The 24,378-nt window shown below is 39.4% G+C and overlaps 1 protein-coding gene across 3 annotated transcripts in view; it reads right to left on the reverse strand.

Annotated features, from left to right (window-relative positions):
• Window positions 1-13,317: 13,317 nt before the first annotated feature.
• Window positions 13,318-24,378, reverse strand: part of WAPL (WAPL cohesin release factor) — a 157,835-nt gene continuing 146,774 nt past the window's right edge. For all 3 annotated transcript variants that reach the window (XM_068398107.1, XM_068398106.1, XM_068398108.1), the window contains 8 exons: window positions 22,836-22,912; window positions 21,401-21,576; window positions 20,974-21,089; window positions 20,101-20,262; window positions 18,631-18,838; window positions 17,362-17,450; window positions 16,151-16,246; window positions 13,318-15,762 (listed from right to left, as the gene is read on the reverse strand). In XM_068398107.1, coding sequence (XP_068254208.1) covers window positions 15,697-15,762; window positions 16,151-16,246; window positions 17,362-17,450; window positions 18,631-18,838; window positions 20,101-20,262; window positions 20,974-21,089; window positions 21,401-21,576; window positions 22,836-22,912 — 990 coding nt within the window. In that variant the 3' untranslated portion in view covers window positions 13,318-15,696. The remainder of the gene's footprint in view (window positions 15,763-16,150; window positions 16,247-17,361; window positions 17,451-18,630; window positions 18,839-20,100; window positions 20,263-20,973; window positions 21,090-21,400; window positions 21,577-22,835; window positions 22,913-24,378) is intronic.

Raw genomic sequence — 24,378 nt, forward strand, 5'->3', positions numbered from 1 at the left:
GAGATACCCAGCCTCATTGTGCTTCCAGCGAAAACCAGGTGTCGTTCCAGAAAATACGCAAAGTGTTATTTGAAATCTGTCTGAAACTTAGGCTGTTTCAACAACCTTTTTATAAAACCAAAGTATTAATTTTTAAAAGCTTGGCACTTGGTACTTGTGAAAGCCGCATTTTCCCTGCCCAGAATTTTTTTACTCTCATAGGACAGAGGTAACCGAATCTAACAAAGCACATGAAGCAAAGACTGTGAGAAGATTTACCTAGTTATTTGACAGATAGAGGAATTGCCTCATTTTTGCCTTCTATTTTAATAACAAGCTGCCCTTCTCACTTCCCTGGATTGAACAGGCTGATCTCACCAGTAAGCTATTTTTCCACTCAAGCATCTGCCCAGCCAACTTGGAGTGAGACTGTAACGCCAGCCTGGGTTCTTTTATTGTATGAGCAGTAATTAAGATCCCAGATGTTGCCGCTCTGCACCTGTACAGCCTTATTTTTGTCAGCAGGGCAGGCACTGCTGTAACTGCAGCTGGAATGTGACACAGCAGCATTACTTTACATCGCTTACTGCATTCCGCTGACACGACAGCTGCCTGCTTGTAACCTGCAGTCCTGTGTCGACAGTGCCACTGTTAGTAACAGGCCACATGCTTTGCACTGAGTTTACAAGGCCTCAGCACTGAGTCATGCCAAGCTTGCTTTGGCTGAACATTTGCTGACCTGCCTGCAAGTTTTCTTTTAACTTGGCTTAGCTATAACAGCATTTTTTTATTCTGACCAGCTGTTTATAGATGATTTGTTTTTAGTTTCGCTTATCCTTGTATGGTACCACTGTAGTTGTGTACAGACAGGAGTAACAAGTAGTTGTTCTGCGCCGAACAAGATACAACCAACATAATGACGTAGCGTGGAGAAATACAGGCCTGGGATGATAGCAGAGGCCTTGAGAGGTGGAGACGTGGGATGCGGTGGGGAGGAGTACAGGCACAAGATGACAAACGATGAGGCACAGCCTCACCAGTGGAGACCCCACAGCTATAAACAAATCAACAATTACTTTCCATTAAAAAGAAATACAGATCTAGAGTTAGACAAAACCACCTTTTCATGGATAACAGAACAAAGGACAAGTTTCTAGCATATGCAAGATACATCATATATGGGAAATTTGGATATCATGTGGAGTTGCAAACCAGTGATGAAACAGCAAGGGGTGAAAGCCTGTTGGCAAACATAAAAAAGACCCCAGGTGGATCCCAGAGAGAGAAAGGTGCAGCCATCAACATCACATTCCTCCCAGCAGAAGACCCCACATGCTGGTGACCAGCCTTAGCACCCCAACCACTGGCCTGAAGCCACCAACCTGGAGATCCCAAGAAGCAGTGGCAGAGTGAGCGTAGCACCAGGAAAGGGGGAAGAAGCTGGGAAGTGCAAGTATAACCATTTTAACTGTATCATTATTTTTATTATTATTGCAACTCTTCTTTCTGTAGAGAAGTTTTTTTCTTCTTTTTCTGTAATAATTAGATCTGGACTAACAATGATTCTTAGATTAGACTTAAGATTTCAATTATACTAAGAATAAATTCTTGGCTTTCTATGTATGGTATGTTTTCTCTTTCTTCATAAACAAGATTTTGAAGGTAACATGCTTTAAGCCTACTCTACATTGTTGCAGTAGTACTAAAGTGCACTCAGACTTAGAGATGCAGGATGAAGGTCCTTGCATGTGGAGAAGGTTCCAGACTACAGATCACTTTTCTTGAAGAAAGTACAGAAAAAAAAAATTAAGAAGAGAATTTAGCAAGATTTAAAAGTTGTCATGGTAATGTACTCGTAAATTAGTCTATGAATTTAGGCAAATGTTACTAAGAGCTGCCAACTGTTTAAGGAATTTTATGGTTTAAGAAAGATTGCAAGTGTTGCACTCTTTTTTTTTTTTTTGTAATTTACTTGTTTTAAAAAGTATACATTCCTTATTGGCCGAATAGCAGATTATTTGTTGAGTTTAAGACATTTCTTTGGAAGAATCTCCATATTCTTGTAAACCAAATATTCCTGCCCCCCCCTTCTATGGATTTATATTTATATCTTGGGCAAACTTGGCACTCGGTGATGTTAGAAAGCATGGCTAAAACTCATACAATTGTTTAGCCTTCCCAGCGGGGAGGGGGCAGGAAAGTAATCAAACAGGTTTTTACAAACATTTCTACTAATTGCAGTAACACCTTTTTAAAAAAAAGGTTATAATTAATTAAATACTTGACATTGTGATGAACTTTCATGGGAACAAGGTTTCAGACCTGTGGAATCTCTTGCAAATGCAGACTAAAAATACCACGCCTTAATAATTAACAAGAGCTGGACTTACACCAGATCAGTATACATTTCTGCGAGCCGCTCCTTGAATTTGTGTCACTTCCATATGCAATTAAGTTTAGGGAGTCCTGTTTAAAGGCTGACTTTCCTGACTGCACTGCAGCCCTCACGCGTCCTTGGATGGACTCAGAACAAGCGGTGTGTGACAGTGCAGGGGTCGAGCTCAGCGTTGCCACTTTATGGGGACACGAACTGCTGTTGTCAGCATAGAGACTGCCCTGAGACCAGCATTTCGTAGGGTGCGTGGGAGCGTGCCCGCAGCTCCGGCTGCCCCCTCGTGATCTCCGTGGCTGGACATCCATCTCACAGCTCCCTCCCTGTCACTCTGAGGAAGCCGCAGGGAAAACAGCATTAAAGAGCGAGCTGAGCTTCCCTGACAGGCATGTGCGATGTGCCAAGCAGTGAGCAGCAGAAAGGCTGGGTAAGGGGGTTTCTCGACAGCCTGGTTTCATGTGACCTGAACAGCTCAAGGGGATACGTATGACAACTGAATACATCTCCAGCCCTCAGAAGCTGGAACTCTACCCAGGGTCAAAATGTGAGCAAGATCTGCTGCCATGGCATGTCTGTCTGGCCATGGTATTAGTTTAGTATTTTTAGAAATGCAATCTGAGAGTAGCAGATTATTCAGAAGGGACTCAAACTATTTTTGAAAAGAATACAAATTATTTATATGGGGGTTGGTAGGCCTGTGGAGGCTGGGAGAAAGCATGGAGGTAAAGGGAAATGAGAGCTAGAAGAGAGGCAGGAAGGGGATAAATGGGCATACGACGAGCTCTGGGAAATACACACCAAAAGTGAGGTAAAAATGGGAATAGACCCGTGCTACCGTCCAAGCAGATGCGAGGAAATCCTTCCATAGGAAGGAGAGTGCTTTAGCAGCAGGGGTGGAAACCCTCTCCCTGCCCCCGGGGAGCCCGGGCCTGGCCAGTCTGCCACTGCAGGACTGGCAGCCAGGGACACGGCTCTCTAAACCCGGCTAATCCTGGAGCATAGTGGTGTCGGGGGCACTGCTGGGTAACCCAGGAATTAGGCTCCAAGTAAAGCTGCTCCTGCTGCACGTACACTCTGGAGAGAGTATGCGCTGCCACAGACTAACGGCGCAGTAAGGAGTGGGGGCACTGATGCAGAATTTGAAAGGAGAGACCAATTCTTGTAGACACCAGAGAGACCAATTCACGTAGACACATGCATTGCTGTGATTTTTAGCTGCCTGGTATGCAAAGGCTAATGATTAGTAGCAAAACATTCAGAGTGAGTAGTTCCCAGTGTTGTGAGGCAGCAGGTTCCACAGTTTAATTCTGTGCTGTGTTAAAACGTACTTCCTTTTGCTTATTTTAAATTCTGTTACCTGGTAATTGCACTGGGCTCCCTCTTGTATGAACGGAGAGCTCTGGGAGAAACAGTCATTTTCTATTTACATTTTCCACACCATATTTGAGGTTTTTTCCTCGTCGTATACCTCCAGTCATTATTTCTTCTTCAAGCTGAAGAATTCTGGGCTATTTAACCTCTTCTCACTATTCCATATTGCTGGGTATAAAGCAGAAGAAAGAAAGATAAAGAGGCTGTTTTTTTTAATCTGCCTCTGCCTTGCTATCTCCTAAAATCCATTGTATTCAAAACAAGGCAACATCATGGGTGCATCCTGTGATATGAAGATGGTTCCTGTTTTCTTCTTCTATTTGTTTCCTAATAATGCCCAATGTTACAATTGTCTTTCTGCTCTCTGCTGAAATTGAATAGTCAGGCTTTTTTTTTTTTTCTGGTGACAACAGTTAATTTGTAGTCTAACTTGACATAGGTATAGAGTTATTTTTCCTCACATGCACTTCATTGGGTTTTTCATCATGCCATCATTCATTAGAGCCTCTGCAGCTCTTTGCATTCAGCTTTGTATTTGACTATCATGAATAAGCAAATACCCACAGCCTGCCAAACACCTGCAGCCCATCACCCTGCCCACCCACCACACTCCTCGTCAAGTCAATCACAAACCCATGCAACAGGGCAGCACTCAGCTCACGTCCCTTGGTAACTCGGTCGTGTCCTCCTTTCCTGCAGGGATGGGATTGTTATTTTTGCCCAGCTCTTCTCTTTTAAGCCCTTGGATGAAGGCTATCAGTTCAATAGAGGGCTTTTCTCTCTACAAGTAGCTGAAGGTCTCTAGGAGGCTTCAGTGTGGTGGGGGTTTTTTAAAAAAATTTTTTACATTTTTTTAATTTGACAAGTACACCTTACTTTTTTCCACTAGGAGAGTAGTACAGCTCTGATGTGGATTACTTAGAGAGGCCACGATATCTCCCTCCTTAGAGGCTTTCAAGACTGGGCTAGACAAAGCCAGGGCTGACTTGAACTAGCGTAGTCACCCATCTCACTTTGAGCATAAGTCTGGGCTACATCATCTCCCGAGTTCCTTTCAACCAACACTGCATGGTTTTACATTAACTGTGTCACACCTGTCTGCTTACCTGTGAGCTCCTTAGGAGTTTTAAGAGTAATCCTTACTTACAGTTTCTCTTAATATTACAGTTGCTGGTTCCCCCCAACATTTAGCCAAGTACCTCATCAGGTGCCTCTGCTTTATTACAGCGTGTAACTTCTAGCAATTTCTTTTGGAATGAAGTTAAACTTGCTAGCTTGTGGTTAGTAGGATTATTTCTGAAGCTCTTTTGAAAGCTTGTGGTCACAGCCTTTCCTCTAGTTCCAACTGTAAGTGACATGTTATAAACCACAGCCATTTGCTGAGTTGCTTTAGGGCTCTTGGTCCACACCAGTTGGGCCTGATAGTCATTGATGCTCAGCTCTTTTCACTCCTATACAGTTCATGCTTTGACACTGGCACCTCCTTGACACTTTTCCCTCCACCCAGTTTCCAAGAAGTCTATTTTTAATCAACCACGCTCTCTGTCTTCAAGTCCTTTGCAAATAGTGACAAACAGTAAGAGCCTGGAACGTTGTGCATCTGCCAGAACACTGGCAGTGATGTCTCTTTAGTAAATCTTGTGTGTTTAAGTAGAAGTGCTGCAAGGAAGCTAACTAAAGACCTCCTACATTCATGCATGATCTCTTTCATAAAGTCATCTGCAAACTCCAGCAGGTGTGGTGGCTTTTCTCATGTTTCATAATCCATTTAACCCTATGCAGGATACTTAACACCTTATTTTTACTTGCCTTTCATAAAACCTCATATGTTCCTATCCCAAACCCCACATTATTACCAACAATCTGTATGTATGTTCAGAACATATCCTCTGAACACTTCTGCAGTCTGACCAGAGCGTGGTACCTGTTCTGCAGTAGCATGAGCAGTTCCCAGCCAGTGGGACTAGGACAGCACCAACCAGTACAACGGCTTCCGAGTAGCAACAAACTCCTCAGCTCTCCCTGTGCTGCATCCCCTGCGCAAGGCTCCAGGCGCGCTTACAGAGCTCCTTGCAGAAGTGAGGCACTCTGGAGCCAGGTGCGCACACACTTACCTCCTGTGCTCATACACGCAGAGCAGAGCAGATCCCGCTTCTCCCCCACCGCCACAGGGCACAGCATCACAGAGGCAGGACATCGGACATACTTCAACAACCCTTCAAGTGCTCCAGAGAGCCACAGAAACTCAGCAAGATAATTCCTTGGGTCTATTGCCAGCTGCTGGGGAGATCAGAGGAGGCAGAGTCACAACATGCCTCCAACAGTTACTGTATTTCTACAGAGATAAAGGAGTCGGCATGAAACCTGCTAGAGGAATACTTGTCGCTCCTGAGCTCGGCATCTCAAGGAGCTTGGTTTGGCAAGCTGCATTCAAAGCGGGGTTGTGAATGCTCCTGGGCCTCGTGGTTCTCTCCTTACGAGAGTAAAAAGAGCAAAATACCTGTAATCTTCCTTTTGTTCCTTTGCAGTTTGATGCTTGTGATAATGGTTATTTTGAAACGTGGAGAGCAAGAGATTATGGGTTGCACACCTTTCACAGCACCTTGAACAAGTAGAGTAATACTCTAGGAAATATCTATTCTTACAATTGGCCATAAAGGCTGGTGAGTTCACTTCTGAGTAAACCACCTCCTATTTCCTACTACTGCATGGTACTGTGGAGACAGGTCAGTGCTGGTCCTTACTGTGATGTGAAAATTCAGGATTGGTAACTTCATGTCTGCTTAGTATTTCTGTGGAACTGGCACTGGAAAGCTGGGCCATAAACCAAGTGCCAGGAAGCAGCCTGGACCTTAGACTGATGGAAGCAAACCTCAGCATCCTGAAGCAGTAGCCATTTTGAAAGAGTCTTTTCAGTAGATCAGGAGGAATTATTTTTTCCCCTAGAACAAAAAGAGAGTAGAATGAAAGTTTCTTCCTGGTGCTGAACAACTCCTCTTGGGTACTTCTGCCCCACAAGGACTTTTCTCTTGTAAAATCTTATTTCAGTGGTGATACTGAAAAGAAGTGGGGAAAGAGATAGAGGGGATGATGTACAGAGATTTCTTAGCTGTGTACTACAATTTTCAACTGCATTCAATGGAAGAGAGCAAAGCAGCTTCCAAGGAAAGCACTTGGCAGCCTAGTGCCACTGTGGTTCTGGAGCCTGCCATCACGTTTGCAGATGTTATGCTGCGTACCACAAACTTCAGGCAGAATATTGACCGGAGCTGTATCTTGAGTTCTCAGTGTTGCAACCAAGTTGCTTATGGTGCAGTAGTGTATGCAATCTTAGTGGCAACTGCTTGTAGTGGTATGTTTTGCAATGTCCTGGGAGACAGCAGCCTAATCCTAGGACATGCGGTACTACTGGAATCTCATTTGGGAAGCAAAAAGCACTTGTGGGCTAATTGCTGGCCCATTTGGAGCCCCTCAAAGCCCCCAGGGGCATCTTGTTCTCACAAGAGACACTTGACAATTCAGAACAGGAAGTGCTGTGCAAGCACCTGCCAGGCCCAGATGTTGATCCAGCTTCTGCTATGTCATAACTTGCACAGCTGGCCTTCTTTACCCTGTCAGTCCTCTGTGTCTCTTATTTCATGTCCAGGGAAGGCTTGTTAACTAAGGGTATTCTCTGTCCCCGCCATCGGTCACTGATGGATGACCAGTTTCAGCACTAGCACGCTAACAAATATTATTTTCTTTCACAAGTCAGTCTCCAGAATTCTTATTTAATCTCCTGGACAGCAACAATTCCACATGCTCCTGAAATAATCTGGCATTTACTGGTGTTGAGGAAACATCATCAATTAAGACAATGGCTAAGGCTGTGCAGAACAATCCTGCTCTTCTGGATATCCTTGTCTTACATATGCCTAAAATCCTGTTTGAAAGGGAGATGATCTCCACCCCTCTGAGGGCACATCTCCTGTTGGGGAAGTCAAGCCACATACCCACAAAGTCTAAGTAGAATCTCACGTACATAGTTAGTGACATCTGAGCCTATAGAACTCCTTCGGGTCTTTTGGTTGTATCATTTCCAACATCTTAGTATGATGATTTTTTTTCTACATTCCAATGGTGCCGTGTGCTCCTCTTGCTGGAACGCTGCTAGAAATGGCTCAGCAACCAGGTGGGGTTTGGATTCAGGCCCAGGAAATACACAGTGGGGTTCCAGTATCAGCAAAACCTGGTGTTCAGCAGAAACAGCCTGAGCAGGCACCCTTCCCCACGTCATCTTACACTTTTCCTTTGTGAACAGCTTGAGCTCCTGGGCAGAGCCTGAGACGGCCACTGCTAGTGACCTCAGCAAAGCCCCGACAAACATGCCATCTTCTTCAGGTGTATTTGGTCCATGTCCCTGCTCCATGGATTTCAGGTGCGCAGGCTTGGCCGCAGGGGCCTCCCCAAGCCAACCTCCTCTAGGTCTGACTTCATGCTCACATTGACTTTCAGTCTTGCTGAAAACTAGGCACATACTGAGCGTTTGCCAGCAGAAGGTACATAGACTGAGCTTAGCTTTAAAGAACATCAGCATAATGCAGGACAGCCTAAGGTTAACAGCATCAGGCTTTGAATTCAGCATTTTGAAAACTGTGTCCAGTGAAAATCGTCAGAGAAGGGTACGATTGTGTAGACAGCTGTGGTTCCAGACCCACTTCATTTGGTCCCAGCTAGCAAAGTTCAAAAACCAAAGCACACTCTTAGTGATTTTCATAAGATTTAAAAAAGCTGAAGCTACATTATGTATGTTAATCAAACAGCACAAACCAGTTCTCCTGAAAACTTCGGAATGCTAATCACAAGTGTTAAATAAAATTACAGTTGGGATATATTCCATCTTTGTATAAACCTCTTAACACTGTGTGACAACACTAGGATAGCCACATATTTATGTCTTATTGTGAGAAACATAAAAATTGATTTAGTTCTCTCAAGAGAATGATTTTTTTTTTAAATTTACAGTCTTAGACTGGCTGTATAATAGACCAGCAAATCATTCCACAGTATTGGTTTGTCCCAGCAATTTTAATTGATGTTCTACAGGAATACGTAAATGACATTTGAAGTCCTATATGATACCTGGTTTTGTCTCACATTTGAAATGATATCTGAAGAACCACTATAACCTACACCAAATAAGGAAGGAGGAAATTTTGTGATTACCTGGGATAAAATAGCTACAAATTTCTTCTTGCAAAATCCTCAGTAAGAATCTCATTGTAATCTATGGTACCACAAATACAAACTGTGGTGTTGCAAGATGAAGCTCCATTTTAAAACGGGATGTATGATACGCACGGATATACTCAGCACACAAATTCCAGTTGGATTTTTCCATTAGGAAGATTAAATTTTTCTTATTAAAAAATGTATTGTCAGGTTTTAAAAATAGGGCAAAGGAGACTACAAACAATAATTGCATCACTTCTATTTAATTTACAATGCTCCATTTTTGCTGCTAAAGCATAATTTCATTAGAGCACTTAAACCTAGACAAATTCTATGGCGTTTTTAATTTGGATAAGATAGCTTTGCCTTAAAATTCCTTGTTGAATGAAGACCAAAATTCAAAATATGAGCCAGCAAAATGACACGAGATGTTACACAGCAGTTTATATAACACATTACTAAACTACTTTTTGAGGCTCAGTAACCTGAATATCAATTTTTTGAACCCAAATTCATGCCTCAGAGTAAAGCTGTGACACAAAGTGATATTAGCAAGATTTCCTGCTGGTTTGTACTTAAATTCCGTTCAAACAGAGACTATAAATTAAACAGCAGACCAGAAAACAACACAGGCTGGATATTCTAAAACTTTTTGCCCCAGAAACACTTTCAAGAGGCACACGTTGGGGTTAAGTGGCCAACACCACATCCATGAAAAAAACCCAACGTTCCGCAACTTTGGGACCATTCCCAGAGGCAGTAAGGTGTGTGCGTAGCTCCTGAGTGGTCTCATTTGATGCAAAAGCAACTCCTTCCTTTCCTTTCTCACTCAAACTTCTGCAGAATTTCTGCCCTTCACATTGGTTTTGGTGCATTTGGTACTGGTAACAGCAGAGAAACAAAATAACTATATATACAGATATATATATATAGGTGTGTGTGCACACATACGTCCATTCCCACGTATTTTTCACCACGGTTTGCTTTCCACCAAGTAGAATACTGTAATGCAGAAGGAAACCAAATAGCAGCAACTGTCACTAGGCCATATATCACAGTCACGTTCCCAAGGCCTTCTCCCATCAAACAGTCCAGTTACATTTTCTTTGGTCAATTACTGGCTGGAAAAAAGTAGAAGTATTTCTAGCATCTGTGTTTGTGGGGGTTTTTTTTGTTTTTGTTTTTATTTTTTAAAAAATTTCCTTCAAATTGTAGCCCTTGTGACTTTTCTCAAGTTTTGGTTTCTACTTATTAAACATCAGTGAATTTGAAGGAGAAAACAGTGCCAGTTAAGAACCTGTGGAAGAAGTCTGGTTTGGGTCTTTTAACAGAAATATTTATCCAGGTGGTAAATATTCATCTCCACAATTAAACATAAACTTTTTGGTGCACCTTTGACTCAAATCTTTCTCCTGGTAGAACATCCTCTTTTTAGTGTCTTTACCCCTTTTTTTTCAGTGGTGAGAATACATTTAATCCTCTTAAGAGAGTAAAGTGACAGCTAGAAAGTTCAGGGGCAAGAGCAACACACACACACATGAACTATTGTTACTCACTCACTTGACCAACACTGAACTGTTGTTCTAGGACAGAATCAAAGGGTCAGCTTTACAGGTGGAACACAAATCATTTAATCCACTCCACGCTCCAGGTTAACACTCTTCCTCCCCAACTTTTAAAAAAATCAAATGTAGTGACACAATTAAATCTTCTGTTGTAATACAGGACACTTAAAGAATTCCCACACTAAACAGCAAAACTAAATAAAATTCCTGTTATTCTTTTCTCTACTGTAAAGAGAGTCATCTTTGCCGTATCACCTAATTTTACCCTGCAAAAGTTTACCCTACTGTTAATATTTATCCAAAATGCACCTTCCTCTAAATAACTTTGGATCACCTAAGACAGACGAGAATTTTGAGCCTATGAGTGGCCATAGAAGGAAATAGGTACTACTGTTTGAACAGCTCTTTTTATTATTTAGTAATCTGGCTTTCCACACATCGCAATAAATTCTTTGGCTTTTACTCCTCTAAGCTGATGAAATGGAAGTTCAACATGTAGTAGCAAAACTTGGGGGTTAGGAGACTTATTTGGAAGGCAGGAGGTGAAAGATACGACCATGTGTTTCTTTCAGATTTAAGGCAGTCTCTAGCATAGTTCACTTTCCTCCCGATGAGGACTGCTTTTTCCAGGTCTCCTTACCACACCCTCTGCAACACCAGAGTGCCTCTAGTCACACACAGACATATCACACCAAGCACAGCAACCTGAGGCTTAAACTATAGCTGCAAATTAAGTCCAGTTTTCACAGTTGGAATGAAGATCCTTGGGGCATTAGTAAACCAATCTACCTTTGGGTAAGGACTTCACGCAGTTGCATTATTTATAACGGTTTCACTTTTATTTACAGTAAGACTATCTGCACCTACTGATGCTGCAAATGTCTTAATGAATGACAGTCCCTTAGATAGGGGACCTTTAGGGCAGGTAAAAAAAGAACATGTACGAATGGCTTCTGTTTCACTTAGCTAAAATAATCCAGTAGTGTCCTGTACCCAAAGATGAATTAACATATTACACAGAGGAGAAGCAGCAGCAAGAATTCCATTGGCCTGGTTTTGAAAACGCTTGGCTAGCAAGATTCAGGGCAAATTCCAATCTCATTATCTTCAAAAACCCAATTAACGAGCCATCCCATAAGGAAGCGCTTGATGCAGAAGAGTGGCAGCTACTTACATCCTCTTTATCTTTTGAACTCAAATACACATTTTTGTTTTCCTTGCCATTTAAACAAGGGAAGTACCACATTAATGAAAAAAAACTTCACTGAAGAAGCCATGTGGGCTTGCCTGGTAATAGCCCCAGCTAACCAAGTGTGCTTTGACTTCTGCTTACTCAAAAGAGGAATTATTGATGTCCAAAAAGGAAAAATGATGGAAGACAGAATACTCACTAGTGCATCTGACACCAAAAACATCTTTATCAATTCAGTGAGGTACTTGAGCCTGAAAACATGGTTAAAAGCAAGAACCCCTGTTAGAATAGCCTGTTACAGAAAAAGTTAAAAAAATGTAACAGCCTAAAACAGGTATGAGAGTTCCCACGATCTTCTTGCACACCCAGAAGTGGCCACGCAGTGACTATTGGGTTCCCTGGCAGAACTGCACTGTTCCAGCTGCACGCTTGGTACAGACGCTCGGCTCAGGGGGCAGAACGAAGTTTTTATACCTTTGTGATCACTGTCCAGTCTTCTGCTCAGAGAGACTCAATCTGCTGACATCACAAAGCCAACTCCATTAGGCCAGCGTGAGAAATCATCTGCAGCACTACTACCTGCTTTTACATTAAGCTGCTGATAAATCAGTGCTGTACAGGTCACGCCACATCACTTTGTTATTATACAAATCATGCATTTCAAGCAGTCTGAAAGTGAAATAATCTATGTGGAAAGCTACGGCTTCCAAATCTTCTATAGAAGCTTCACAATTGTCCCGTTAATCTGAAAATGCTGACACCATCTTAAAGCACCCACACATAACGCTTCCATTACATATCTGCCGACAAAATAACCAAGAGGAAATTCTTTTACCGGATACCAAGATTTTTTTTTGAAAACATTTTCTTACATAAAGCTGTATTTGCCTCCCTACAGTGCCACATAACATACTACTCCCTATTTCAAACTCCAGTAACATCTCTTTACAGCATAGAAAGTTACATTATGCTGATGCTTGTTGAAGTGGCAATAGAGATGACACATCACATTCAACTCGCTTTACAGCTCATGAATTATTGCATATTGTACCTGTATCTAGTTGTATCAATTAAGAAGAGATCCACAAAAAAAAATCCATCCTGAAATTAAAGTATCATTCATATTAATAGAGAAACAGAGCAATGCTCATGGTCATTTTCTAATTTTTCACTGAAGAAAGAAGCCATTAACATCCCCCATGATGTGAAAAGTACCACCATAACAAGAACAGACCCATTTCCCCCATGCTTTTGCGTATTTTTGTTATTCTAACTACAGCTCTTCAGAGTTGTTACGTGCCCCTTCAGCTTAACAATCAACAGCAACTTGCCTGCAGAACTCTAAAAAGGCATCAAGAGGTTGAGTACTTCTTCTCCAGAAAATTTCAAGCCTCAGTTAGTTTGACTGACCACAGCCTCAGGTACAGGCACTGAATTTTGTTGTCCCACCACACCAGTGAAAAACAGCATTACCTTCAGGACGCTCATCTATTTATTTTTTCTGTCCTCTTTTTTTTTTCTTTTTTCCTTTTAACAATTTACCTGACACTGCCTTCTTTCTGCAGTCACTCAGAGGAGTGTTTTATTACATGTTAAAAGACAAGATATGTATTGAAAGTAGCAATTTTATTTGAGTTAAAATTATTTACAAAAACCCAAAGACATACTTCATGAAACTGGTACAAACTATTTTTCCTGCCGTTGGCTTTTGCTCCAAAGATCACAGCTGAGAAATACTGTATAAAATAAAAATAGGATTGGATTCAGAAAAGTACTCTACTGTTCTAATTTCCAATTGAGAGTATTTACACAAATATTTACAATGGAAAAAAGTTACTTTAAAATTTTAATTTGCAAGTTGGCCTCAAGTACCCTTTAACGCAGAGTTATTTGAGGGTCTAACACACAAAAATGCACTGCAGCTCACAGGGTGATTTCTCCCCCCACCCTCAAAAAAAAAAAAAATCTGCATTTGTCAGTGCTTGACAATTAGTTACATTTAAAAAAAAAAACTGTTAAACACTGAGGTAAATCAATTCCCAAACAATTACCAGTGTAACAAAGAAAGGTAGTTGTCCCTGCTTTCCCCCATCATCACATCTGTATTTTATTTTCTCTTGCCATCTGTCCACAGAAAACTGTATAATCAATTTGAAACCCCATTATAAGTGAAAATCTCTAAAATCAGAAAACTAGGTGGAAAAATACTCAATAATTTCCTCCTGATGTAGATTGTTTACATATAGCTTCTCTCAATACTGAGGTTTTTTTAAATGAAGGGGAATACAACCTCAAAAACTTTTCTAAGTTACACTGATACACTAAGTTTTAGAAGGTGATGAGAGAAAACGCAAAAAAGTATGACCAACATAGGATTTTTGCCGCTAATCAGTTACTTCCTTACAGAATTCCCAACAATCTGCATTATCAAAAATAGGAAGACATAGAAGGCAGCCACTGTATGTAAAAAATTTACAGCTGGCACTGATACAAAAGCACAAGTTCTTAACTTTATACATGGAGATAACACAAGATCTAAAAGCAGGTTAGATTTCCTGTTATTTCCCCCTCATTATACATAGAACTAATATTTTTATGGCTTCAAGTTTTACAAATTCAATGGAATAACATGATGTAACTACCTATACAGGTATTTTAAAATGTCGATGAAGCAGATCTCAGAACAGTCTGCAAATATTCAAGACCAGCTTAATAAAAATAATTACCAATTCTGTTGGTCTGAATAACGAGTGCAAGAAAAAAATTGTTTAAAAAAGTCACGTCTTTTCTGGGATTCTTTGTTCCACTTAAGTCTTCAAACACAATGCTTTGCTGTGAACTAGACCTCAGACTGAACAAAATCTTAGCTATATCAGCAATTTAAGGCTTTGTGTTGTATGCATTTAAACTTTGTCATACTACAGAAGAATGAAATAGAAAGATTATGTCAGCTGGAAACATTAATCCCCATTGGTGTTTTAGCTTCTTTAAAATTCTTCCCTCTAAAACATCCAAATTCTTTGTATTGAGCATTATAAAATACATCTTGAGTGCTTCCTTAAAACAGCATTTCAAAGTTTTTGCTTATTAGAAGTGTAAACTACCCTGGGATCGAGTACCTTTCTTTTTTATACATATATATTTTTTTTTTTTCTTTTTTTTAAACAGGGCACAACTTTTTACAGTTACTCTTTCTTTTGTGGATAACATACCCTCAAATGGCTTTGTGTGTTTATGGGTTTGCATGCTTCTTGGAACTACAAAGTGTTATGGTCTATCAGTTTACAGTACATGGGCCATGACAGTTTTAGAACTGAGAAATAGTTCAACCACCTAATTTCAATCAAAACAGTATAAAAAATAAACTATCCAATCCTCGCCTCTTTGGATTCCAACAAATTTTAAATATAGACAGTAGTTAAAATCACAAAAGTATTTAAAAATTTATATTTTATGATTTTGGAATAATCTAGTAATAAAAAAAGCAAGAGCAAATTAAACTCAAATAGGAGCGATGCTGCTGTCCAGAACTTCTTTATTAGAACATTTGTTTGATACCTCAGTAGCTAAGCTGCCTTTGCACCTGGCTGGCATGAAACAGTGGCTCAACAGTAAACAGCAGTTGCACTATCAGCAGCAAGTTCTTCCCCTTGAAACTTGTCACGAACAAAGCAAGAAAAAAGATAGGGAGGGTAAACCCTGCCAAAAATATTTAAATACTGCACTGCATCATAAACAGCATGGTTTCTTTATTTATTTTCCTCAGAACCTTTTTCCCCTCATTTTTGATAGTTGCAGATTGATGTAGTAACTGTCTTTTAGAAAATGCTGAATGCATGGTTAAGAGACCAGGTAGCCTTAAAAATCCGAACACGAATGACACAGATGAGTGCTCTTGGTATATCCTTCAAGAACTTCTTTCATGACTTCTTCTTTTGTCTAAGGGTAGCTCCAGCATTAGAGTGCCTGCAGCAGAAGTTAAGTATCTAGCAGTGTTCCAAGTATTCAATCACCCTAGAGATAGATTTCTGGCCTGTTGTTCCAACAGCACACTGGAAAACGTAACAGAAAACAGAAGTAACAAACAAGCATTTGTAATACCTCTTTAAAATATTTGAGAGCTATATTCATTTCAGAGTGTTATTATTTAGAATTACATATCAGTAGGAGCAATTAGGTTCAGGCAGAGGATTCAAAAATATTTTCCTGACCAGCCACAACCTAATGGAATGAAAGTAGCTTCATTCCATTTACTACCAACACAATGACAGACAAATGGGTCTTCAGTATTTAAAACAGAAAATTATCCCATGCTCGTCTGAAGACACAACTGAAAATTGTTAAATGCTTCTAAAAATCTATGGACTATTAACAGAAAACACAATTACAAAAACATCTACATTAATCAATTTAAAATATATATATATATATATTACTTACAGTAAGATTCATAAAACTGAGAAATTTTTTGAGCATTTCAGTCATTATCGAGAAGTCTCCTTCAGGTAAGTACTCCCTCACAGTAGTCACATTGATCTAAGAAATAAAACAATCTATTTTAATTTGGGAAATATTTTTCTGACACACAACTATGTTACTCTGCACATGAGATGCATAGTATATTCACAGCACTAAGACAGCTTTTGCTGTCATCTCTATGATTTAAGTCCCTCCTAAGCAATACTCATATGTTTATGGTGTTTATTTTTCTAGGAAACAACAACTGCTAAAATCTTTTTTTGTTGCTTTTTTTTTTATTATTTGGGGGGGGCGGGGGGTGTTGGGTTTCTTTGTTTGTTTTTTTCCCATTAAAGATAATTACCACCATCAGACCTCCCTCAGGACCTAACAAGATAATCAAGAACTAAAAACCCCACCAGTTTACTCTCCTGACGTGGAGAGAATCTCTCTTTATAATTGTTAAGTGTTGAGAATTATTGAACTTTTTTGTCAGTATCACTCCAAATACGAAAACTGTATGGAAGCTAATCAGTCAAAAGGTACAGAACAGCACGTTAAAGGCCATTTCCACCATCATGGTAAATTTAGACAAGCCTGGAGGCAGGTCTGAACCTCGTTTTCATTTGAGCATATATTTGACAGGAGAGTTTATGAAGTTCTCAGCCATTAGAGTTCCATATTTTTAAGTTTTAGCTTCAGCTTTCTATTATGTATTTCCAACCTGAGGCAATCACCTTCAACTAATACGGACATATATGAGTTCATGTAATTTCAACAGAGGAAAAAATTAAGCAGACTGATAAAAAAGAATAAACAAGTCTGATGTTACCTTGCTTATTGAAACTACTGAAAAATAAAGCACGCTTTTATTATTGAACAGGCGAACCAATTTGCCTTTGCCTTTCCAAAGTAAGTTCATTTGTGGGCTAAGACTAACAACAAAGGGGAGAGGGGTGGAAGATATTAAATATCCAATTCCAACTGTTTTTGACAAACATACTGATGTTCAGAAAATGTGTTGTGGATGGAATACCTCCGTCAACTTTCCACAGAACTAGATACCTCAATGTAGCTTCATCAACGTACTAGCTACATTGAACCCTAATTTAAAAACATTTCAATACTGCAAATTACTACTTCACTAAAAATTGTATTGGACTTAAGAGCAAGTTATTAACTTATTCCCTTACTGGACTCTCTTGGCAGAGACAGCCTAGAAGCAATGCTGTGTACGAGGCCACAATGCAATCTTCCATGTGCTTCCCAGCATGCTGAAGAGCTGTAAAGAGAGACAACCGAGTGTATTGTATTCTCTAAGCAGCTGGAATCTTTTACTGCTTCAAATACAATCTTTCATTGTCACTTTTCAGATTCTTTTTTCTCAAACAAAATGAGCTCTTGGACTGAGACTTCAAAGGCAAAAATCACACAAACTCCATACTTACTAACTCAGCAGCACACTCCTCAACAGAAAAATGGTGCCCGTTCGCTTTCAATTCATTGCTTGGTATAGTATTTTATTAATCGCCATTTCAATGTGCAAACTGTAGGCTTAACACACCAAAATACAAATATGTTTCATGTGATACTATAAGCCACTAAGACTTCCACCAAAAGAAGTTCATTGTATTAAGGATAACAGATATAGCACTTTTTTGCTAATGACTCAGCATTTTGGGGCAAACTGCAAATAGCTGCAGACACCAGTTGATGGAGCTACAAAAAGGAGGAAGGATATAAAGCAAGGCTGGAGAAAGTAATATACCATACGTACTACTATGAGAAGATTAAAACACTACTAGAAGTAATACATTGCACCTACTGTTAGAAGATGAAATGAGAAAGACTGATGTTTCTCACCCGATACATTTTCCAGAGACAAACTACATAACTCGGCTTATCCTCGAACAAACTACCAAAGATGCAGCACATCAAGGTATTACACAGGTACCTGAGATACCACCGATGGAGCGAGAACTCAGACACAAAGAAGATGGGGGCAGAAGCAGCATACGTGCAAATAGGGAGGGGAAGAAAAAAAAAACCACCTAAAAGTGGCATGAAACAAAGATGGGTCATGATACCCTGGAAAACAAAATTAGGGCAGGTAACTTTCAAGGACTGTTTCAGTAGAACAAGATAAAGGCCTAAAAGCCATCCCTTCCAGAATAAGTCTTACACAGAATGTTCCTAAAAAGGTTTGGTTTCTTTTTTTTTTTATAAGGAACTGACAGAAGGTACTATTAAGAAAATAAAAAGCAGCATAACTTCAACTTCTCATGCTTCAGCTCTGAACTGCTCCTACTTATGATCTGTAACAGTTTCACCTGGGGGATACGCTGAAGAAATCTCAGCCCAAGAGACTGCATGTACACAGGAAGCAGAGGACAAGGTGGGAATTTATGCAATCACAGAGCTCTTTGCCTTTTCTGAGCTCATCACAGGCAGACAACACGTACCTTTATTAAGATCAAGTTCTTCATCATCTTCTTCCTTCTTATCTTTCTCTTCAGTACTATCTGACTTTTCTGTGGAGACCCACTGTATCTCCCCACTTGTCTCTTGCCATTCCCCACTCTTGTCATGCTGAGCAGTAGGAGCTTCTTTAATCAATTCATCTGTCTGGCTCTCGGCCAGCTGTGCCGCTCGCTCACGCTCAAGAAAGAGCTAATGGGGAAAATTTCAGGAGAATTTCTATTATAAATTACACCCTAAACACATGGAATTAATACTTGAAAGTTTATTTCCCCTTCACAATTCACCCCTTAATACAGTTAGTCTTCAATACTTAACAACAGCCTTTTCTTCTTCAAAGGAAAATGTAATTTACCCCAACACTAACGCTCTGCTCTACAGCAGAGGCCTCCCTCCCTCCCCAGTGATGAGCCGGTTGGCAGGCTCCTCCTGGGCATCGTAAATGTTTAATCTTCTTTGAGACACAGCTTGAAGACTAAAAGTTGCCATATTTTCCTGTCTGTTTTTGTTCTCTACCAATCCGCATTTTCTTTTCATGCTAGCTATCCCCTCTTTGCTCTCTTAGCTTTTCCCTTGATATGTGAAAAACAAAAATTTGAAAGAGTAATTTAAAAGGACTTATCAAGGATGTGACTGAACCAACAATCTCATATTGTGCACTTATATCTTGTGAATTATTTCCCAAACCATGCAACTACCAGTTTTAAATATTGCTTTGCAGAGCTGTATATTAAGATATTTAATATTATTTTTATAGTTGATTTTTTTTGTCTGCTGCTGCACAGTTATTTCACATAGTTAAATAGAAGAACTGCTAAAAGTGTCCATAAAATTACCTCAATTGAAATAAAAAGGTTGTACTTTAAAATCCTTTCAACTCTTTTCTTTTAGTTTGCATGGTGGAACTCATTCACCAAATTATTGGTGGATTACTTTTTAAAAAAAGGTAGTCAGTCCAGCACTTAAGAATGCTGTTTCACATCCATATTCATTACATCCATATTTTACTGCTCTTATAAAGCATGCGGTTTTTTTTTTTTAAAGTCGTGAACTCCCATAAAGATAGTACTATTAAAAAAAAAAACCTATGGAAGTAAAGTATGTAAGACAAGAGTAGCTTACAGTTTTTACAGCTGGTTTAAAACAAAACTAGAAGTGAACTGTTTAGGAACAAGAAAACTAGAAATAAACCGTACAGGAACAAGAAAGCTTTATGGGAGCATGAGAGCAGCCTTTGGATGTCTGCAATAATGATACCACTGTCTTTTACCAGGCAAGCTGCTTCTGGAATGGACAGTAGTGAAAAAGTCACAGTTGTGAGCGGCACCGCTCTTCCCCCACTGTGCTGTATTATCCAAAACACTGAACAGAAAAAAAAAAAAAAATGACAGATCTTCATTGCCGAGTTCTCCCTTCCCCCTTGAAAGTCTGATAATAAGAAACACATTTCTTACCTGCACTAAAGCCTGAACAGCATCAATCTGTCCAGTTATCTTTAGGCTATCATCTCCTTCTCCCGCACAGAATGAGTCAAAAGAACATGATGTTTCCATATTGACAAGACAGTGCCTATTCCGAGCACTATATTCTACCAGATTGATCAACAGACCCAATCCCTGCAAGAATTGGAGAGTCAAAGAGGATTACACACGTTAGAAAAAGATAATTCAGCAAAAAACATCTACACAGATAAATTTCCTCTTTAGGCCTTATCGTTCTGAGGATACATAACTTACTAACACACCTTTATGAAACAGTTGATAGAGGGATCAGGATTTAAAGAAATATGAGGCAAAACTGAGATCCCTGTATACTAGAACTTGTATGAAGAAATCTGGTTTTCCAATTCTGAACATGAAAACATTTCTAAAGGTGAGACTTTACTTCTAGATTAGGGATTCACGTGTCCAGCCTTCAGTTTATATTCTGAAAAGACCCTCCACACACACTATTTCAGTGTTGCTACTTAGCCCACACAGACCCATTTTACATAAGCTGAGGTAAATTTGACGAAGCCTTTATCTCAAACAGTAACATCCACAGTATTTCTAAAGTTGAAAAGACATCTGAAAACTAGGGAATTCACAGACTTATTTAGCTAAATCTCTTTGTCATCTAGCAGTGCACTTTTTCCCACCAAATGGGAAAATGGTTAGAGCTCAAAACCACCAAATCCTTACAGAAACCTTCTTTAAGTACCTCACTAAGTGTATATATATAGCCAATGAAAACTGTAGAGGCTGCTCCTTAATTTGGAACCAGAGTAGTTAAATGCACAAGAAGGGGGCAAATCACTTAACGTTAATGTAACAAATACAGCAGCTTACCAGCACCCGAATATCAAATCTCTGTTCTTGAGGTAGGAACTTTGGAACCTGAAGCACACAATTCATAGCTGTGCCTATCAGACCATCTTGTTCACCTGTTTTTGTACTACCCCATTCTGTAAACAAAAAGAGTTTAGAGGCTCAATTTTCAAAATACTCATTTTCGTAATCCTAAAGAGATTAGTAAAAACCTTTTGGCCCTAAAGACAAACAGACTCTCTTAGCCAAAGCACACATCTTAATACTCGCAATTACTCATCCAATCTGCAAAGACAAATTACTAATTACTGTAAAGCAAACATCTACCATACATGACTGCTTTATGGCACTGTACATGGAAAAACCATAGTCCATATAAGAAAAGGGTTTACATAAATGTATTATTTGATGCTTTAACACAGAATGTGCTAAATTTTGTTTGTTTTACCGTTATCATTTGTTAGGTTGAGCAAGACACCAATGATGGCCCTCATACAGTCCTCCACTGCTTTACCCACATGGTTAGTTACATTCTGGTGAGGCAGGGGCTTATTGTCTGGTAAACAGATACTGTCTTCAGCACGATTATATCGCTGGATTAACTCTTCACAATGCTGCAGTGCTCTGCAGGGAGAAGATGCAGAACAAAATTACCTCAACAACATACAGGACATTCCACCCTTATACTCATTCACCAGGAAAAAACCTCAAATAAGAGCTTATGCAGAATTTTTCTGATGCCTAGATGCCAAGTCTGTAGGGAGAGGTAATAAACATCGCCTATAAAATCTTTTATGAGCTCAACTGAAATTGTGAAAACAAAAACCAGGAAAGCTTTGTGGCTTAGAGCGTTATCAGCTTGAGATTTCCAGAGCAAAAGTTAACTCTTCTTTCCAACTTCATCACATGGTCTTACAAAAGATATCTCCTCTCCCGACAAACCCAGCCTCTCATATCCTCTGACCATCAAGGCACAACATTATTCTGACAGCGTTATCTAAATGTTCTCTTGTTCTGTCCTCAGAGCTATTTCCATTCTGTACAAAATAAATAAATGACATGTGACTTCCTAGCAGTAAAATCTTAATCTCATAACACTACTGGACCACAGGCATGATTCTACTGCATGACGTTAGTTTGATGTTAAACCGACAACACTGATTTCAATTACATACAAAACTGTCAAAAATATATATTGGTTTAAATAGTATAGTAAACTGTGGTACTGTTTTGTGTGTAATTTAAAGAAATACTCAAAATATCTAACCTACTCTATATCTTTATATATATCTTCTGTATCTTTACTACTTTAATAGTGAAATTATGTTTCCAATGAGGTCTGCACAGTCAAATTTGCAGCTTAATTTGTTCTTATAAAGAGCAGTACAAGAGGGATGCAATCTCTGCCAGTCAACTGAGACCTCACCCAGATTGATAAATGGGTTGGAGGTGTTCGTACAAGCACCTTTGCCAAGGAGAACAGCTAAGAAAGAATTTCACTATTCTAATTCTCAGTTACACTGCCAGTTCTGTTATGCTCCATTTCAGTAAACACTTAAGCATAATGAAAACACAATAAATAAATGTAGCTTCCCAACTGCCCTCTTCTGTGTTCATATTAACTTGGTACAGAAGGAGCTGAATCCACAGTTTGCAGCTTCTACAGAACCAACAACAGCAGCACTACATGTTGGTAGTACTCAGGTAGTTACCCACACCCTCATCTAAATTAACTTTAGCATTACTTAATGAAAAGCAACAGTGGCAAGTATGAGGTTTTTTCCCCCCTAGAATCTACCGGTATAGCCAATTTATTTTTTGCCCTATCATGTGCAGTGCTCTGTAAAAATTTTTTTTTTTTTTTTTTTTTTGTTACAACTTACTTAGCTGAGGAGACTATGAGTTGTGAGTCTTTGTATGCTATCAGATAGCTCTGATTTTCTGGATTATGCACAGTTACCTAAGAAGGGAAAGAGAAAGTAATATTAAAAATGGGACTTTTTTGCCCTGAAAGAGAAGCACTCACTTCCACTACCACCCCATTTTATTCAGTTCCACATTTCTTGGTTATTATCCAGTGTAAGCTTTCATTTATCATTATCCAACATTTCCTTGGAGTTTTCACCTTGTGATTAATCACACAACATTATGGCACTGAAAATAAAACCATCTTCCCTGATACAGTAAGTACAGAATTCGTGCTGCAGAATGTCCTGCCACAGCAGAACCCTGAATCTATATTCTGTGACTACAGTGTCCCAAGTGTGTGTGTATATATGTGTAGGTAAATATATATAAAAATAGAACACAGAATACAATTACATACATAATGTTATTTTTAGGAATTGACATCAGCTCCACTTCCGAGAGCTTATGCATCCAACCATAAAAATCAAGTTTTTCCTTGATTCCGTTGACTGAAATTCAGAATAGATTTTCAGAAACAGTAAAAGTTCTTCTCTTAAATTTGCATGATTTGGTGTGTTGATTTTTGTTGTTTCTCCCAAGCTCTTAAGGATCTTACTATACCACGAGCCACCCTTAAGTTCAAGTTTGAATATTTTACCACTAAACAAGGCTCTTCTACTGTTGCTTGGCAATCCTATCTATCAAGTATAAAAGCAGAAACTGGATCTGAAAATTTTTCTCTCACTGTTCAGAAAGCAGGTGAAGAGCTAGGTGTCATTAATTTTTAAGTAGGCACCCCTGAATTAGTACTTCAACAGTTGTTCACCTTTCTCAGTCCTTAGCTTACTTTTACACTATCTTTGAGTCTGTCCTTTTACTTTAGTGAAGAAAACAAGTTACTGCTGTAGCCATTCACCCTCTGACTTGGGTTTAAGGTGTTCATTAAGATTCATTGACCTGTACTCTGAACCCGAACGTCGCTTTCTGATGCGTGGAGATACTGCTGAAACATCACAACACTCCTCTGCTTGCTTACCATGTACAGAAGTACAAAAAGAGTAACAGCAGTAACCAATACGAAACTCTGCAAAGCAAGGCATTCTAAAGAAGCATATGCTCACAATTCTTGTCAGTTAAGCTCTACAAAAGTACCACGTGTTTTAATTCTGTTCAAAGTTCTCATAAAAAGATATTTACCATCGCAATATACATGCTCAACTGATTACAGGACTATTTTGACTTTCAGGGCAGCTTTCTCTTTCAGCGCTTCGCCAGCTGATGTTTGAAAGTAACGATTCTTATAATATACATCGATTTATTGCTTCTAAGAAAATACTGCTTCTATAATGATCTGTTATTACTAGACACACACTAGCGAGTCAAACTCATGCCTTGAAAACAACATCCATAAACAGCAGCTTTTTGTAGGAACTTAAGAAAAAGCATTCAGTTATTCTTACCAAAAATAAACTTGCAATGTTGTACATTCTGTACACACAGAATGGGAAAAGTCATTTT

Source organism: Nyctibius grandis, chromosome 4 (genome assembly GCF_013368605.1).
Source record: "Nyctibius grandis isolate bNycGra1 chromosome 4, bNycGra1.pri, whole genome shotgun sequence".
Classification (NCBI taxonomy): Eukaryota; Metazoa; Chordata; class Aves; order Nyctibiiformes; family Nyctibiidae; genus Nyctibius; species Nyctibius grandis.